Consider the following 18,455-nt stretch of genomic DNA (forward strand, 5'->3'; position numbering starts at 1 on the left):
GGATAATGCTAAGCAAAATAAGCCAGCTGGAGAAAGATAAAATACAGGATAATGTCATTTACATTAAAACCAACTCTTGAAGACTGACCATAGATCTGTGGCATACAGAGGAAGAAGGGATGGTGGAGAGTGGGGTGGATGGGCAGGGTTGTTAAAAGGTAGCAGAGTGTAGTGGGAAGAGCCTTGGAGCACACTGGAGTATGGAGTATGGTGGAGGGCTACAGGGACTTTGGCAATGACCATCCTGAGGGGAGAAATCCTATATTGCAAAAAAATCAACAAGGCTGTAAAACAATGGCATTTCACTATGAAATAGTAAAAAAGGAAGTATTTTCTTGGTTTATCTAAGATGCAAGTTCATCAAGGGGCAAAATTAGTGTCCCCCACTATAGTGAAGGGGACTGGGTGAAGGCAAAGTAGGTGCTGTAGGACAAGCTCAGAATCCCAAGCCTCTGCTTGGGCGCAAACACCCACACATCACACTTTCCATTCAGCCACTCAACAAAAACTCCATTTCAGTGTTTTCTTTAAATGGAAATTCCAAGGAGAAAGCTTTATTCTTGTCCTTACAACTGTTAGGGGCTGAAATTACCTGTTGCTGCTGGAAATCTTTTTGTCTGCAGAATTGTGTCCTTTCAGTTACAGTTGATTCAAATTCAAAAAGGTTGTCTGCATGGAGAACTTTTTGATGCTCTGAAGGTTTCTTTAGAATGGCAGAATGCTGCAAAAAACCCCATCATGATAGATTATTTATATAAAATTTAACCCACTTGATTTCAATTCAAATAAAGAGACTACATAATGGGAAAATCTAACAGAAATGACTATATTTTGTTATTTACAATAAGTATATACAATGACTTAATGTACTCATTTCATAATGACTTCAAAACCATATTTGATGAAGTGATCATCAGCATTTCCCTGACTTAATGCATCCAGTGAGTTACTAAAAGCCAGGAAATCTATTACCTTTTCTTAAGAACAACGTTGAAGAAAAAAAAAATCAAAAATAAATAGTAGTTCATGAATTCAAATTTCCCTTGAAACTCAAGTAGAATTTTTTTTAAGGAAATAAGATTTCAGCATGAAAGGGTAACCACATGACTTATCTATAGCCAATTTTATTTTGTGATTTTTCTAAGTAGAAACCACCTTTTCATACTAAGGATGCAAATTTTATAAAATGAGGTCTTACTTGTAAAATGCACATTGGTACTTACAAACAAAAATTGTTTTTAAAGTCAGAAGAACACTTTAGGGGTAGGATACTTTGATCATTATATATAACTACTTGCAAGTGAATAACAAAAGTATCCTACATACAGACTTTGTATTTCTGATATCAAATTTTAATCTTTTCAATGACTTCACTTTTCAATCAACTGAAGCCACAAAATTCCTTTAAAACACATTCCGCCTTTTATGAAGGTTAATACCAGACCTCATTTTTACCAGCAATAATAATAAACCCACTCAAGCCACCTGAACCAAGTCAACACCGTCAGTAACACTCTAGAAAGGAAATGCACAGGAATGAAACCAACCATAAAAGCGAGTGCAAAAATTCTTACAGTTGTAAGTAGCCTAATTGCTTCTTAGAATGCCACTGCAACTGTTTCATCAACTCCACTCAGCGTTCATTCCTGATGGGTCTACCAAGCATTAAATGTATGCACATGTCTCTACATGGCCAGATCTTACCTGGTCTTCACTGTATTTCTCTTGAAGCATCATCTGGACTTTTTCCAAATTGCACTTCACAGTTTTCAGTTTCAAGGAAAGTGCTTCTGCCTCTAGCTGTGTGGCTCCACTGTCTCCTAAGCCCTGATCTTTGCAGTTCTCCAACAAGAACGCGACTTTATGCTCAATCTCTGTCAGCATGGCCTGGGGAAACAAAATCATTTAATTATTCATCATTTTCATCTTGAATGAGTGTTAGTTCCCATAATAAGTTAGAGTTATCCGCTCTAGCTAAGTGAATATAGAGTGAGTCTCAGAAACACAGGTTGGAAGGGGCCTTTGGAGGGCAAAACAAAACAAAACTTCCATATAATTTCTGTGCTTTTCTATAAGGGTACCACAAACTAATCCCAAATAGTAGGTGTCCCACTAAATAATCTAAAATACATGATTTTGTAGTGCTTCCCTTTGGAGGACTTGGCATTGCTCTGTGGCGAAGTCTAGTGCAGGAACTAGACTACGTGGGCTCAGATCTCAGCTGTGCCTCTTAGTAGCTGGGTAAACTCCAGCACCTGACTTTTTCTGAATGTTCTTCAGCCATCTCTTAAAAACTCCTAACATCCTGTAAGGAGGTAAAGAGTTAAATTCATGAACTGGCAGTGCTTGATCCATAGTCTGTATGCATTCCCCACCCCCACCCCCACCCCACCTTCCTAGTCCTTTTCTATAGCAATAAAAAAAGAAAAAGAGAAGTCCACAAAGCTATTTGAAAATTCTCCCCTCTGTTCTATTTATTTTCTTTCTCAAGCCAAATAAGCTTCTAAAATATCAGAACAAATAAGAGAAGAAATCATTTGGAACCTAAAACAGTCATTGAAACAACTGGCCAACTTATACAAGGATCTAAAAATAAAGCAGCTAGAAGCAGTAAGTCTGCCAGTAAGCCAGGTCACTGTATTCTTCTTCTGTAGACAGAGTTTGCCCTCTGCAGGGCGAAGAACACCTGCAGTTCACTGAGGATCTTAGGGAACAGCTCTGCTTAAAACAGCCTTTCAAATAATCTCTCTAAAACTACCCCATCAAAGTCAGAGGGAACGAAGATAATCATCAGATGGTCTCACTTACATGTGGAATACAGAGGCCACTGAACAAAGGGTTAGGGAGAAGACTGAATTGCCAAGCTGACTACAGGTTTGGGGCATACAGCAGGGAGTGAGAGAAAGGGGGGCTCAAAAAGCGGGGCACAAGGGACTGTGGGGATGGATCACAGGTGATATGGTGGTGGGAGAACTACGGGGACTATACCTATGGGGGAAATCAAATACTGTTCAAAAGTAAACAGTAGTGTAAGGAAATGAATATTAAAAACAAAATCAAACTCCTCCATCCAAACAAACTACAAGTATCCTCTACAGATTTTTCAAAGTTTCAACAATGTGAACTCACAAAATTTAGAGTGGCTGTAAACAAGGTATTTTATAGCTTTGGGCTCCTTCCCCACTTAGCTATTCCATGTACATATATTTCCTCCTGTGTCTACACATACTTTGTGATTCCCATTCGAACAGCTACAAATTGGTATTGTTTGAGTCACTTAATTTCCCACCTGCAGCCTATAAGTTGTTTTCAGTTCTTCACTTTTACAACCAATATTTTTCTCTTTTGCTTACTTTCAGAAGGTATACTTAAAATAATGATATTATTTGGACAAAGAAGATGCATATTTTATATGCTGGCAGCTGATCTCCCAGACATGGAGCAAATCAGAACTAGCAAACATGAGTAGATCTTTTTCTCCAGTTTTCCAAAATGATATAATTTCTGCCAATGTAATGTAGGAACAAGTCAAACATTTTGATTGGCATGCCTGTAATAATCAAGGCTGAATAATTACTTTTCTCAAATATTAAATGATGGAATGTAACTTTTTCTGGACTGATTTGTTTGCTCTGCCCTTTAGACATTTTCCCTGGGGGAACTTTGGGTTTTTACAGACCATCGTAAGCCTCTTTATATGTTTCACCTTCAGTTGTATGCGCCATGGTGTTACCTCACCAAGCCAGAGATGGCCTCTGTACAGGACCATTAGTTCAGCTCCACTGGCACCAAACTCAAAACGGGCCTCTGATCTGCTAGCCAGGGTAAGACAAACCCTGGGGCTCTAGTTGCTCTAGTTCATGGAGCCTCAGCTGCCCTGCAGAATGCTCTGACATACCCCCTGGGGTTCCCTGCTCCCTGCCCTCTCCCCACTCCTGGTGGTGGCTCCATTGCCTCCAAGCATCATCTCTCTAAGGTCTCTTGGGCGAGGGAAATGACTGCCCCCACCATCCAGCCAAAACCCAAATAAAGCCGGGTACCTCCTACGGTCATCTTGGGGCTATGAATTTTTTTCTGGAGTGGCACCAAATCCTCAAGTTTATTATAGGTAGCAAGAAAGTGGGGTTCTGGTGATGATCAAGGAATTGGCATGAGGTCTTCCCAATCAGCAGGAAAATCAGTTGGCAAACTGGTAAGTGGCTAGAACTGAACATCTGGAAGGCTACAAGGTCAGGCTGGCATAGCTGCTGTGTTGCTGGAGACTGTCCTTTCAACACCCAATGTCTTATCAGCTAGCCCATGTGGTAGTGCCAGTATTTGAGTAACTGACACGCCCAGAACTGACTTTTGGGGTCAGCCCTGGTGAGATGCTGGGGGAAGAAGATCAGCCTACCAGTTTGGGCCCCCCACTAGGCAGGTGCTGGATTTGTAAAACCCTGTGTCTGAATGGGAAAGAGAAGGGCCTGCCTTGGGGCAAGGGTGGGCTCCCTCTAATCCTACAAAGGGCTCTTAAGAGAGGTGAGCCCTGTGGCATGGTGGTGATATATTCTGAGAGCATGTATCATCCTTGGGGAGCCAAAAAGCAGACAGGCCAGGCTAAGGCTGATTTCTAAGCACATGGGGGAGGCACCCAGAGCTGTTCTGACACTCAGTTATGCAGCTTCCATGTCATCATGCTGGCCCCTCCCTGGAGGGGCCTAGAGATCCCAGCTTAGCCAGTGAAGGTTACTCACAGCAAGGAAGTTTATATTCCTGCCCTCCCAAGTGAAAGCAGTAAGAGCCCCAGGTAATGGCAGCAAAGTATTCTATGCTATCTCTGCTACCTTACAAGCTGGGACCGTCATTTTATGATGAACGAATATTCAAAGAACTAATTGCCATATATTTTTACAAAAGGATTTATATACTTTCTATGCCAGGCACTGATTATATATGTGATCGCATTTAATCCCAACAAAATCCTATGAGCTAACCTACAAAAGAGGAAAAATAAAAGAAGAAGTAAACACTCCCAAGTTCACAGTTGAGGTGACAGAGCTGGATTTGGAGCTCTGACTCACTACTATTGCTTATATAAATCATTTCAAAGAATCACCTGGAGGAGGCAAATTTGAGACCAAGATAAAGGTCTTTATTTTGGAGTAACAGAAGGAAACACACTGTTGCTTTAAGAGAAATACACTGAATCCTGGAAGTGATTGGTGAAGAGGTAAGCCATGAACTCTGACCCATCAGCCTTACCTGGCACCCTGCCAGCTGCTGTTCCACCTCCTGCTGCATGTCTGCGTTTAATGTTTCCGGCTCGAATGCCACGTTGGCTTGATGCAGCCACAGCTCCAGCTCGGCCACCTGGGTCTTGCAGACATGGAGCACTTCCGCAGGCTCAGGCCTAGGACTCTCTGCCGTGGCCTCAAAAGTTCCTTGTTCATCAGAAAAGCCCAGAACTGTAGCCTTCTTCGTAGGGGGTGTGGCGCCCTAAGGTAAATCCAAAGATAATCCAGCAGTGAAGAGTCAGAAATCCAAAGTTTTCAGATTTGGGCTTGCAAGGACCCGTGAATGTGCATTTCCCCAGTTAAAAGAAAAAAAAAAAAAACTACAAGCAGGAGAAGAAAGAAAAATGCACCTCCAAACGCATAGCAACAGTCATGTGACCTGACGCCCCAGGTTTCCAAGCAGCCAACCTGCATGTACACAGGTAGAGTATTCCCGTCACAGAGGATACAAATGGGCTTGCTGTTCATTAAACAACTGGGGCCCTGGAGACAGGTGAGTGCCAGGGGGAGGGTGCGCGTGTGGGTGTGTGTCTGAGACATTTCAGCAAGTTGGCCAGTGGTTAAAGTTGCATGACACATAATTAAGCGATGCTTACACTGCTGTGCCCTCCATTCAAACAATCTTTACATACTGGCTGGGTGGGATACAAGGATTATACCAGATGCTTAATATCTTCTCAAGCAGTCAGATTATACAATATTTTAGCTATGTTTTTTTTCCAACATACATGTTATTACTCTTCTAAACCTTTCACTACTAAAAATAGCTTGATTCAAGCTTTGGTGGGGTAATCTGAAAACATTTCTCCTATCTTTCAGAGAGAATCCCTAAAACTACTGTTCACTTACCAGATACTCAAACATTATTGAGTTAAGGATGAGGTATATATGGTGTAACCGAAAGAAAATATGATGTGTGTATGTGTGTGGGTGTGTGTTCTTTTCATATTGAATTAACTGGGTTGCTTGTTGATCCAATAAAAAAATAACTCCTAGATGCCAAATTAAAATATTCTAGTAATTACATAATAAATACTCAATGTGGAGGAAAATGATGATGTAACAGAGACAGATTATCTCCTACTATCTAACCTATCCTCTTTCTAATTAATGAGTTTACCAAACCTTTTAGGGAAATTCTTTAGGAATAAGGATTTGTGCTACTAAGTTACTGCTCTCAATAAAAATTTTACTGATTATGATGAAATGCAGTATTTTCTATGTATCACTTTGCTAACTATACATTAGCATCTCATAAGACACAGTTTAGGTCAAAGTATACACTGCTACTGGAAGCTGCTCAAGTCCCATCTTAACCCAAATGCACATTTCCCAACGTTTTCTAGTATTTTGTTTAAACACCAAACTTTAGTGAGCAAACCTGGGACGTGGTAGGAGAGGCACTCAGGGTCTACAAATACCCTCCCTGCTCACACACCGGTGAGCGTTATGAAAGCTGGCTTGGGAGACATATCACTGGGTTGCACCTGTCGCCCTGAGCCACCTACTAACTTCACACACTTGTTCTTTTCTCGTGAAATACTACTTCTCCCTGACTTTGTCAGTCTACCTTTAAAATCACATTTCCAAGGAAGTCTTCCCAGACCTTGTGTTCTCTGTCCATACACAGGTCTACATTTGCATTTCCCTGTCTTGATTTTCTTTCTTTATCCTGATTTTTAAAAGAGCAATCATCGTATGATTTTACTGCCGGACACCAGCCTCGAGTCAACTGTTTTCTAGTTTCCAGCTACTGCTCTATCTTAGTGGCAAAGATTTTGAAAGCTGCTTTTATTTTATTATTGTTTGCCATCTGAGACAATAATCTGCTGATATCAACTAATTAATTTATCCGTAATAACATATTTACCATCTGCCTTCTTTATTCAAAAGCCTTTGTGCCCCTATCACATGCCATACACCTTTTTTTAAAATAACAGTGTCAAGTTTCTTTGCTCTTACTAAACTCACTGAATTAATAGGGAAACAAGGAAGCTAGATTACTGCTCTGGGCTTTATTTGCTAGTCATTGGAGCCTAAAAGAATTCAAAGGTAAATGAAAGGGGAAAAAAAGAGTGTTAGCAACAACAGAACTTCAATAGCTGAGGTGCCAGGGAATCTTCCACTACCCAGTCACCCACCTTTGTTTCCAGTTAAAGCAACCCAAGCACACCACCACTCAATCAGCTCACAGTCTCCCCTATCACAGGGCACCTCTGAGCTCGGGCCTATGCGTAAGTTGGTTGTCCAAAACCACAGAGCCTGGTGATCTTTTCATTCTGAGTGCACAGTTTTTCCCACAATAGCACCCCTGCTCACTATGTTCTTTGATATCCTCCATTCTAAAAGGAGAAATTATTTAAGTGAATGCTTTATGGCTGTGCTTTCGGGGGGAAGGAAAGGTGCTAGAAGTGTCGCACATGTATTTCTTGTTAGAGAATCATGGCATCTGCAGAGCATGACTGTAAATCAGTAACGCTTTATCTGGGCTTTATTAAGGGCCACCGCACTAGGAGTGACCACCAGACCACCTCACATTTCATGCCACAAGCCCACTGTCTTTTCCCAGTGTCAGGTGAGGACACGAAGGCTTAGGGAGGTGACTCAAGTTGCTCATGGCCACACAGCTGGAAAGTGGAGCTGTGCTTCAGTTCCTGATTTCATCATGCCTGGGAGGCTGCGAGTTCATGCTGATGTCATCTCACCACCCCTCTGCTAACCTACATTAGCTCGGTGAATTTTTCACACCAACACAGCACTGATCTAAATGACAGGATGCAGTTACAAGGCAAGCTAATTTTCTGGCTGGAGCTATACTGCGTGCCTAATACCAATGTTTTAAATGTACTCCTTGATATTTTACAGTCAGTTCTATAAGCTTGCACATCTCCCACACATTTCATAAAATGTAAAACCTAAACATACTTGCACCACTCACACCAGGCATGCCACCTGGATGCTGTGATGCTGGTTTACTTTGGGAGGCCACAAGAGCACCCCTGCTCACTATTTTCTCTAGCTGATATCCCCCATTCTAAAGGGAGAAATTATTTAAGTGAATGTCTTATGGTTTTGCATTCGGGGGGAAGGGAGGGTTTTTTCCCATACTCTTATTTTTCATACTTCTTATACTAAATGTTCAAATTAGGAAGGCAGACTGGACAGAATGGGTTTGAGTCCTTACTCCATTTACCAGCTGTAATTTTATTCCCTGAATTTCTATTTCCTTGTTTGTAAGCTGCTGCTATCAAGCTGCCGTATTTAACCCAAGGATTGAACAGCAAATACAAATGTCTGACGTAATAGCAGTTAATCAGTACTAACTGTTTTCTACTTTCATTGCCCCCACTCCTTACACCTACTGAAGAACTAATTGCTAACGGAAAGACGTTGCAAAAAGGTGAGTGAGTGAAGCATCTTTAATTGCTCCGTGCCATGCTTGCTTTCTAGGTAAGTCTCTGATGGCACAGCTCTCAGTTCTCCAGCTTGGCAGCACATATGAAGATGTTAAAGTTCACAGCAAACTCTTGGCTTGAAATACAAAGAACTGCATGTGGGTCTGCTAATCCTAGGCGGCTTATCCAGCCTCCATTTTGTTACCTACAGTTCTGTATTCCTAAAGCAAGGTCAGAAGTGACTGATCATAAGAGCCCAACCCTATGAGGCACCTTTCACATCAATTAAGAGCATAGAGCTGGATTACCCTGGGAAGGGTAGGCATCACGAGGTATGACTGGGAATGTCCAGGGGGCTGAGGATGGATGCATAAACTTACTCCTGGACTTACACATCACGAGATATGACCAGAATTGCCCAGGGGGCATTGACTGATGTATAACGAAGGACCCCAGAAGCTGATCAGTGGAAGGCCTTATTGATAAGATTGAAATCCTGACTGGGGAATCAGGGCTTGATCTACATACCAAGCTATCAGCAAATGAGAAATACAGTTCCACTTTTCCCCCAGCTTCTTCTAATTCTCCCTTTCTTTTTCACTTCCTCACATGGTTAATGCTGTGTGATTAGTCTACAATAAAAAGTCCAGGGTCTTGCTCTTCGGCAGCATCCTGCATTATGTAGCCTGCTCCACGACTCTTTGTCAGTGTGGTATTGCACAATGCAACAAATGCTGCAAAACCCAGAAAACTTGTCACTTCTGATCTGGTCCCGGAGTTGATAGGGACAGGGACTTACCTGCTCTGTTGGGCTGGGACTCAGGGAGAACTCTGGACCTTGTTCAGGGTTTAGTGAATTTGGTGCAAGAAGCTGAGCCATGGAACTAGCACATATGCTTATTTTCTCAACTGAGTCCTGTAATGAGAAGAGTAAGAGATGCAGAAAAGTTCCTGCCCTGCAAGTCCAGCCTCTGAATCATGCTCATTTTACCCTTTGTTTGCAACAATGTCAGAGAAATCAAGTACACTGACAAAAAACTGAGTTCATTAGAGAGAAAAGTGAACTTCTAGAGTGTGACTTTTTTGGAAAAAAATTCTCCATAACTCTCTAGTTCATAAGGAACACATAAGGAATATACAGAATTATATATCTAAGTGGGTTACTAAGAGAATTAAAATTAAATTATATATTTTACATAACGGGAGAAAAGATTAATTAAATTTGAGACAGTGGTATTTCATGAAAGATAAATAAATCTTTGATAAATCTTTGACTCACTCTTAGTAATGAATTCTCACTGTATTTAATTCTTTTTTTTTTTTTTTAAAGATTTATCTATTTGTGCATACAGAACTGGGGTACAGGCCAGAGGCCCAGGGGCGGCGAGAGGCTTCACGAGAGACAGAGTAGGGAACAGAACAGGCAGATCGACGAAGCACACTGCTGAGGGGAGCAGCGGATGGGCCAGGAGAGGTCCGCACGCCATGTGGCCACCTCCCGGGCAGGCGGAGATTGAACTCATGCGGAAGCGGCCCTAGATTCTCAGTGCTGTGCTTCAACCCGCTGCGCCACCAGGGAGGGCCCTGTATTTAATTCTTAAATGTAAAATTTATATTATAAAAATCCTTGAAGTATGAGTGAATCTTTTTCTAATCTAGGAGCTGGGAAGAACTTTTAAGATATGGCAATAACTGAGAGTAATATAATAACTGAGAGTAATATTAGTATACAAAGAACACAAAAATAATATGTGCCAGAAAAGAAACCATAATCTAAGTTAGAATAGAAATAGTGGACTGGGGTAACTACTTACAAAATTTATCTGTAATAAATACATATTATCATTAATATATTAATTACTCTTCCATCAATAAAGAAAACATAACCCCATATAGAAAATCAATCAAATGACACAAATAAGAGTTCATAAAAGAATACAAAAGGCAATAAACATCTAAAGAGACATTCAGTCTTATCAGACTATAAATGCAATATAAACTAAAACTACTGGCTACATTTGGCTACAATTGAAAATGTCCAATGTTAGCATGGGATCAGAAAACAGGTACTTGTGTATGTGCTCCTGGTGGGAATCAAATTCTGGCCCCCATTCAGAGTGTGCAGCCCTTGAATTCTGGGCCCCTGTGCACCCCTCAGTTGCATGTATGCATACCTTAGCAGCATTCTTTGCATTAACTAATGCAAACAACTTAAGTTACTGAATGAATAAAGCTGTGCATACACACACATATAGGATGGAATTTTATTCACCCATAACAAATGAGGAATCCTACCATTTGTGACTACATGGATAGAACATGAAGCTATTATACGAAATGAAGTAAGTCAGAGAATGACAAATATTCTATAGATCACTTATATGTGACATTTAAAGGCAAACACAAAAGGCTTAATTTATCAAGAAGAGATCCTACCAGTGCTGAGGAAAGTGCAGTGGGGGTTGGATGAAGGCGATCAAAGGTTCAAAGTTCCAATTACAAGAGGAGATCAGTATTAGGGATGCAATGTATAACATGGTAATTAGCTAAGGCTGCTGTATGATATACAGGAAAGTTAGGGAGAACAAATCCTAAAATTTCTCATCAGAAGCAAAAAATGCTTCCCCTTTCTTCCTTTTATTGCTTCTGTATGAAAAGATGGATGATAGATGAATCTGTGGTGGTAATCATTTCACAGTATATATAAAACTATCATGCTATATGCCTTAAATGTACACAGTGATATATGTCAACTGTTTCTCAATAAATCTGAAAAAAGAAAATAAAGTATGAACCAACAGTTAAATGTGAAGCACAGATAAAACTGGAAAAGGTGGCTGGAACCATCAAGAATCTTTTATGCCAGGCTAGGGAGTTTGCATTTTATTCAGTTGGTAATCAGAATCCATGAAAGATTGGAGTTTAGCATGAATGTTTTAGGAAAGACATCACTTACAGGACTTTATAAGATGTATAAGGAAAAGTAACTGGTGGTTTTAAATCCACTGAAGCTATTCCAAAAGTCTAGAAGGAACAACTGCCTAGAAATAGAAAGAGGACAAAAATAATGGGAAGAGAAGGATGTAAAGACTGAATGGATATCACTTAAGCGCTGATCAGTTATGAAATACCTAAGAGGACTCTGAAGTACATGCCTTAGAAAATGAGGAAACAACGGGAACATGAGTAGATAACTGAGAAATCAGTAAGATTTGAAGGAAAGTTGGCAAAATGAGCAGAGATGAAGACAACACATCTCCAAGGGGAAGTCATCAGGAAGGCAGATATGCGGAGCAGATGTTAAGGAAAGTCAGATTAGAGATTTGATTTGGAAACTGACTACAGAGGACTGCCAAACCTATGGGAGGAGCTGCCACTATCATGAAAGAACACAGAGGAGGGGCAGTGGGGGGAGCCCACCACCCAGAGAGAGAGCACGTGGAAGATGGCTGGCCGAGAATGTCTTCTTGGTGGGCATGGTGTAGTAACAACACCTAAGGGGGGAGAGGATCCCATACTTCGAATGTGCAAACAGTCATGTAAACCGAGTTACCCCAACAATAAAAGGAGGAGGAGATGAAGGCGGTTGCAGGTGGGTAAGATGGGGGAGTGCAGACTTTAAGTGGAAGACAGGTGCATTACCAGATGGAAAATGTGCTGGACAGAGTCTAAAGGAGAGAGCAGGAAGTCCTAGGACCAACAAGGGCACTGAATGGATGTTCCAGAAGTAAATGGCAGTTTAAGAATAGCCAGGGGCAAAAACCTTGATTTACAAAGGGGTCCAGGGTGGGGTGCAACAAATAAAGACACTAAAATAAGAGGAAGCAGAGTCAACACAACAGAGTTAAGAAATCAATGCATTAAAGTTTCACATTGAGCCTGGCATAGGACATAAAAATGCAGAAGATACCTGAGGGGGACCATCCTATGCTGTCAAAACACTAAGAATGCACTAGAGTATGGTGATGGCACATGGGTGATTGGTGATGGGGATTACAACTGAGATGGGAAAAGGCACAAAATGATGTAAAAATACAGTATTATATTATTTTTTTAAAATGTCAAATTATACTCAGCAACCAAAAAAGATAAACACATGCCTTTCATAGCAACAGGGATGGAGCTGGAAAAGATCATGCGTAGTGAAAATAAGCCAGAAAGAAAAGGAAAAATACAGGATGGTTTCACTCATAGCAGGAGTATAACGGGCCAGGTGAGAAAATAATAATAATAATAATAATGAACAGCTATATACCAGAGACATTTTATGGGGGTGGAGTGGGGAATGGGATCAAAAATGGGGAGGGAAGGGCACTGGACTATGATTACGGCACACAGGTGATTTGGTGATGGGAAGCCCATGGGGATTACAACTGAGATGCAAAAAGGCACAAAATGATGTAAAAATAAACTATTATATTATTAAAAATTTTTAAATAATTTAAAAATACTAAGAAGGACATAAAGCAATGGTACTCACTAAAAGTAAATAAATGCAAAGTCTTGGCAATGGAAAATAAAACACCCAATTACAGTCAAAGAAGGTAGATTAAGTTCTTATGTTTGTGAAAATGTGTCAGGTGTAAGCATGAAAATGCAGTAAGTTGTAACCAAGGTGCAGAATGTTGAAAACAAAGGCAAAGAGCTGGGAAGTTTCTTATAGTGGTGGAAGCTGCGACTGGTCTTTGTGGATGGGGAGGAAATTTATAGGCAGACATGGAGGGAAGGATGAATCAGGGAGAGAAAGAGTGAGAGTTAGTTTGGGCTGTAGCACATGTGGCTCCTTTCTCAAGCGGGAAGTGAGAGGCTGGGGAGGAGACACAGCTAATTCTGAGGTGGAGAGAGAAGGAACCTGTCAGAAGCAGAGGCTGGAGAAGCAGGTACAAGCAGAGCGGGTACCATGACTAAGGAAACACCCCGCCTGGAAGCTGGGGAGGGTTAGCCTGACCCAAGGCACGTGCAAGGAGGAATATGGGTGTGATGGCGCAGAGATGATTCAGGGTCAGAGAAAAGCATCATTTTCATATCAACGTATAATGATTTTCTAAATTGAGAGCATTTGCCCTCCATTTTGAGAGACCAGAGGTTTAGAAAGCCATAGGAAACAAAGGACTTTCTTATTTACCTATACACTCCTTCATTCAACAGAGGAATTATGGAGACCCCCCACCGCTCTTAAAGACTTGCTAAATTCTTTGAAAGGTGATGCTGAGCCTTTGTGTCCCTTTCAGTTATCTGTTTTGTCAAATTTTGGGCTTTCATATATGGAGCTTTCCTCAGGGAATATGTGTATGATTGCTGAGCACACAACAGAAAAACAAATAAGCAGCAAGTACTTGGCTGTCTTTGCCTTATGCAGAATTGCGAAAAGCTTTAAAAAATTCCATCCCAAGCAGGTGTCCTCCTGAAGCATTCTTTCAAACAGTATTTTCTTTGCTTTCCAATCTCTTACATCTCCCACCTCCAAGCGTGTTAGGCCAGATTACCTGGATTATTGTTCCAGAGGATGAGGATGCTCTGTCTTCCTCCAAGTCCTTGTCATGCTTCCAGAGTAAAGGCCAAGATGATGGCTCTGTCTTTTTGTTTCCATTCTAACACAGTAATCACTTGTTAGCAAAGGAAGACACCGTCTACCTTCCTGTTGATCTCTTATACAAGACTTAGTTTACCAGACAATAAAATTATATTCCTTAATTTCCCACCTTCCCCCCTATTCTTCACTTATTTCTTTGGCTAATTGAGTCATAGGTTTCCAAATGGGGTTATTTTCCTGAAAGCTAAAAATTATTCTTAAAAATTGGGAATCCACTCAAATCACAGAAAGATCTTTAAAAGAGTGCTGTACGAATTGAATCTGCATGGGGTGATGTGCCCTGAAATGCTGTCTTTAAAATAACAGCTGATGAACATGAATTTCTGTTACTGTTGCCAAAGACAATGAATGTTACAAACATATCAGCTCAGAAGCAAACTCAGGTCTTAAATTAGACTCATACCAACGGGCACTATTTTGACTGCTTTTATTTCCTCTGTGCTCATAAGTCAATCTGCTGTGAAGATCATAATCAGATCAGGAAGTTATCTGATGGTCAGTGCACCCAAGCCTGCATGCCTCCACAGGCTCCCCCAGTTCTATAAACACACAGTAGGACTACCACATACTTTATGTGACAATGGAGCTATTTAACAAACTGTAAACTGAGCATGAAAAATATTTGGTAATCATATTGAGACATAAAAACCATAAATTGCTGTGCCTTTTTTTTGGCCCCAAGACACATTATAACTTTAGTTTTGAAGGCATTAAATGGAAATTGATCTCAGGAAAGACAATTGTAAATGTCTCATCCAGCCAGTCTAAGGAAGTAGAAGGTTTAGAAGTAGTCTTAGTTGCTAACACATCTCTTTGTGTCCTTGGTAATGATGTTTGCAGAGATTAATTTAATTAATTTAAATGTAGTGAAATAAAATTCTCTAACGCACACCAGCAGTGCCAACCAAACAATGTATTCTCAAGACTTCAAAGTACTCAGAAGTCGGGGTAGGACAACAAATCTTTTGCCCCCAGATGTACTTGAATTGCATCTATCCCGTTTTTGCATCAATTATATCTATCCCAATGTACTTCAATATTGGTAATGTAAAAAAAAAAAAAAAAAAACCTTCAATCTCCCTTATAAAATATCAACATTAGTCTACATTACGTCTAAACCTCTTAGGTTTTCCCTTTACAATCTTCTCTTTGACCCTTTAGAGGTTTCAATTTTAACCAACGTTAATAAGAAAATTATTTTCCTTACTTCACTCTTCAGGGTGCTCTCTTCAGCCTCCTCTTCCACTGCTGGCAGGAGAGACATAGAGCATGTTCTGTTTACCTGCAAAATACAGAACAAAAACTCACTGTTGGGTGTCCGTTCAATAGCGCCATGACTGCTGGCTGACTGCCTTTTCAGGTAGCTAATTTTTTACTCACTTTATACAGGCTGCCCACCCACATAAGCAGCTGCTGGGTCCTGCACCTTTCAGCTGAATCCCGCCCTGAATCCCTCTTGACTTGGTCCTACCTTAGGTTCCCTTCATATGCATTGCCTTCTGGGCTCCTCATCAAACAATTCAAGAATGTGATTCATTGATGTGGCTTCAGAGGGGGCTTAGAGAGGTGCTGGCCCTAATTTTCATTCAGCAATGGACTGACTGTTTAGTAGGACTAGACTTCAAAGGGAAGTCCCCACCCACTTACTCATGGAATTTCAAAAGCACCTCCTTAAGTAATTCGGGCAGAAGCATTCTGGGTTGAGTCCAGAATGGCACACCCTGAGATTTATGTTCAGTAGTAAACAATCTCAGATGGAGTATTTAACTTTCTAAAATTCCTTTACTACGCTGGCCACAGACATAGATGCCACAGGTTTCCTGGGGGAAAGCACTACCCCCTGAAAGTCCCTATGGAATGCAGGGTCAGGCAGCATTAACAGAGTCAGACCCACCTGCCATTCTGAAAGTTCCTTCTCATCGACTCCATCCTCTTCTGGTGCTAAGAGAATCTCTTTCTCCAATTCTTGCTGTTCTTGCTGTAAATGCTGGTGAAGTTTTAGCAGGGCTGCCTTCAAGTGTACCAGCAGGTCTTCTTTTTTCTGGTTCAAACTCATAATCTGCTTTTCCATATTTTCCATTTCTCCCTGTGCAGAAAGAGTATTTGCATGGCTTTGGGGCATCTGAGGCCCCGTGCATGCCCACAGAGGCCTGTTTCTTTTGGTTTAAAAATGAAATTTTTTCTATGCTGTGTGGCACAGAACTAAGAGCCAGTCTATATAGCTTCTTGCCATTCTGGCTGTTTCTGAACAACCTAGAGAGCATTTAGGAGCTGCAGGATATCTTAGCCTCATCTTGTTAATCAACCCCTGAAGGTTGGAAGCTATATGCCAAGCTCACATTTGCCAGGGTGTGCAGTCAGGGGCAGAAGCCACTAGTCTGGTGGCAGGTCACAGGCCAGGGCCCAGAATCTGCACTTTAACACAAGCTTTCCAGAAAATGCATAAACAAGCTAACATTTGGGAACCACTATGAGAAAGCATGATTAGAAATCTCATTTTATTATTGTCTTTGAAGCATTCTTCGTACAACTGAACTCAATCACTTTTTCTCAAAACTTCCTATCAAATGGGAAGAGATAAATAAAGGTGCTGGGAAGTGGACAACTAGGGGAATGACAGCAGATGATTCCAAGCTTTATGGTGTCACTTAAAAATGTGTATGGTAGGCCCTCCCTGGTGGCACAGTGGGTTAAAGCACTGCACTGAGAAGCTAAAGCCACTTCCGCATGAGTTCGATCCCCACCTGCCCCGGAGGTGACCACATGGCGTGGCAGACCTCTCCTGACCCGCCCGCTGCTCCCCTCAGCAGTGTGCTTCATCGATCTGCCTGTTCTGCTCCCCACTCTGTCTCTGGTGAAGCCTCTCACCTCTGGCCTGTACCCCAATCTTTAAAAAAAAATGTGTATGGTAGACAGGTGGGAGTAAAATTTATTGTACATGGAAGAGATGCAGATATCTGTATTTTTGTAAGAGGACTACAGAATCATAGAAACTTAAATTTAGAATGAATAGTAGATGTCATCAAGTTTGACATCCTCCTGTCTAGCACCCTCAAAGGTGTCATTGGCTCTCTGCCTGAGATACGCAGTGCATACTGCACGGGGAGAAAACCTGCTCTTTTTAGGAAACCTTCAAGGGCTAGAATTTTGTTCCTAATATGTTCTTTAAATTATTCACCTGTATCCATCCATCCATCCATCCATCCATCCACCCACCCACCCATCCATCCATCCATCAACCCATCCATCCACCCATTCATCTACCTACCCATCCTCCCATGCACCCAGCCATCCATCCTCGCATTAATATTCACAAAATCAAGGTTTTTTTTAGTTGAAGAATCTTAGTATTTCTGCAGTTTTGAAGTCCAGAGAAAGGTTGTTTTTCCAGGGCCATGCATCTAACCTTCCTGACTGCTAGCCCCATGGTTTCTGGCTAACATGCATATCCCCACAGCAATATTCTTCCTCTATTTCAAGTTAGACTTTGTGTGATTGCCCTGTGAAATGACAATTAAATTTGAGTTGGCTGTGGTTTGTGTCCATTTTCCATGAACACCAAAATTGAAAGGCAGAATGTCTCCTAACAGATGCAATGCCGCAGCTGTAGAATAACACTTCCACAGAGCAGCCAGCAGGAAGGAGGCACAGCAGGTCACAAAGCCTAAGTGCATCCACAGACCCCTGAGGGGGGTCCGCATTCAATGAGGTCAAGATCAATTTCATAATAAGTTATCCATTTTAAACAAAACTATTAATATATCAACTCAGAGCAAATGCAGAAGGATGTAAATCTGTTGTTGAGTAAGTCAGATACTAAAGACTTGTAAAAATGTACAACCATGTCACTCTTTTCACAACTGTTATTTTTGGAAAATATAATTTCTTACATACATAAAAGTATGTAATTTCTAGTAATATCTAGTATTAATAGAAATGCTAAAACATATTATAACTATATAGCAATTCTTACAACAGTAATTAACACAATGTTTCTATAACATATAATGGGTCTATCACTGATATTTTAAAATTAACTAAATGTTTTACCCTTTGAATTTTAATTTCTACACCAGTAGATATAACTCAAAATAAAAGTTCTCTGGGTCCCAGCAATCCCACTCCTAGGTATCTACCCAAAAGACACAAAAACACTGATTGAAAAAGATACTTGTACCCCCATGTTTATTGCTG

At 40.9% G+C, this 18,455-nt stretch overlaps 1 protein-coding gene across 2 annotated transcripts in view; it reads right to left on the reverse strand.

Moving 5' to 3' along the window:
* Window positions 1-18,455, reverse strand: part of SYNE2 (spectrin repeat containing, nuclear envelope 2) — a 239,253-nt gene that overhangs the window by 83,152 nt on the left and 137,646 nt on the right. For both annotated transcript variants that reach the window (XM_004681792.2, XM_004681791.2), the window contains exons 61-67: window positions 16,156-16,347; window positions 15,469-15,543; window positions 14,155-14,259; window positions 9,468-9,584; window positions 5,242-5,475; window positions 1,705-1,887; window positions 593-721 (exon numbers count right to left, since the gene is read on the reverse strand). In XM_004681792.2, the coding sequence (XP_004681849.1) occupies window positions 593-721; window positions 1,705-1,887; window positions 5,242-5,475; window positions 9,468-9,584; window positions 14,155-14,259; window positions 15,469-15,543; window positions 16,156-16,347 (1,035 nt within the window). The remainder of the gene's footprint in view (window positions 1-592; window positions 722-1,704; window positions 1,888-5,241; window positions 5,476-9,467; window positions 9,585-14,154; window positions 14,260-15,468; window positions 15,544-16,155; window positions 16,348-18,455) is intronic.

The sequence above is a fragment of the Condylura cristata genome, unplaced genomic scaffold (assembly GCF_000260355.1).
Source record: "Condylura cristata isolate star-nosed mole 26May11 unplaced genomic scaffold, ConCri1.0 scaffold00013, whole genome shotgun sequence".
NCBI classification, from domain to species: domain Eukaryota; kingdom Metazoa; phylum Chordata; class Mammalia; order Eulipotyphla; family Talpidae; genus Condylura; species Condylura cristata.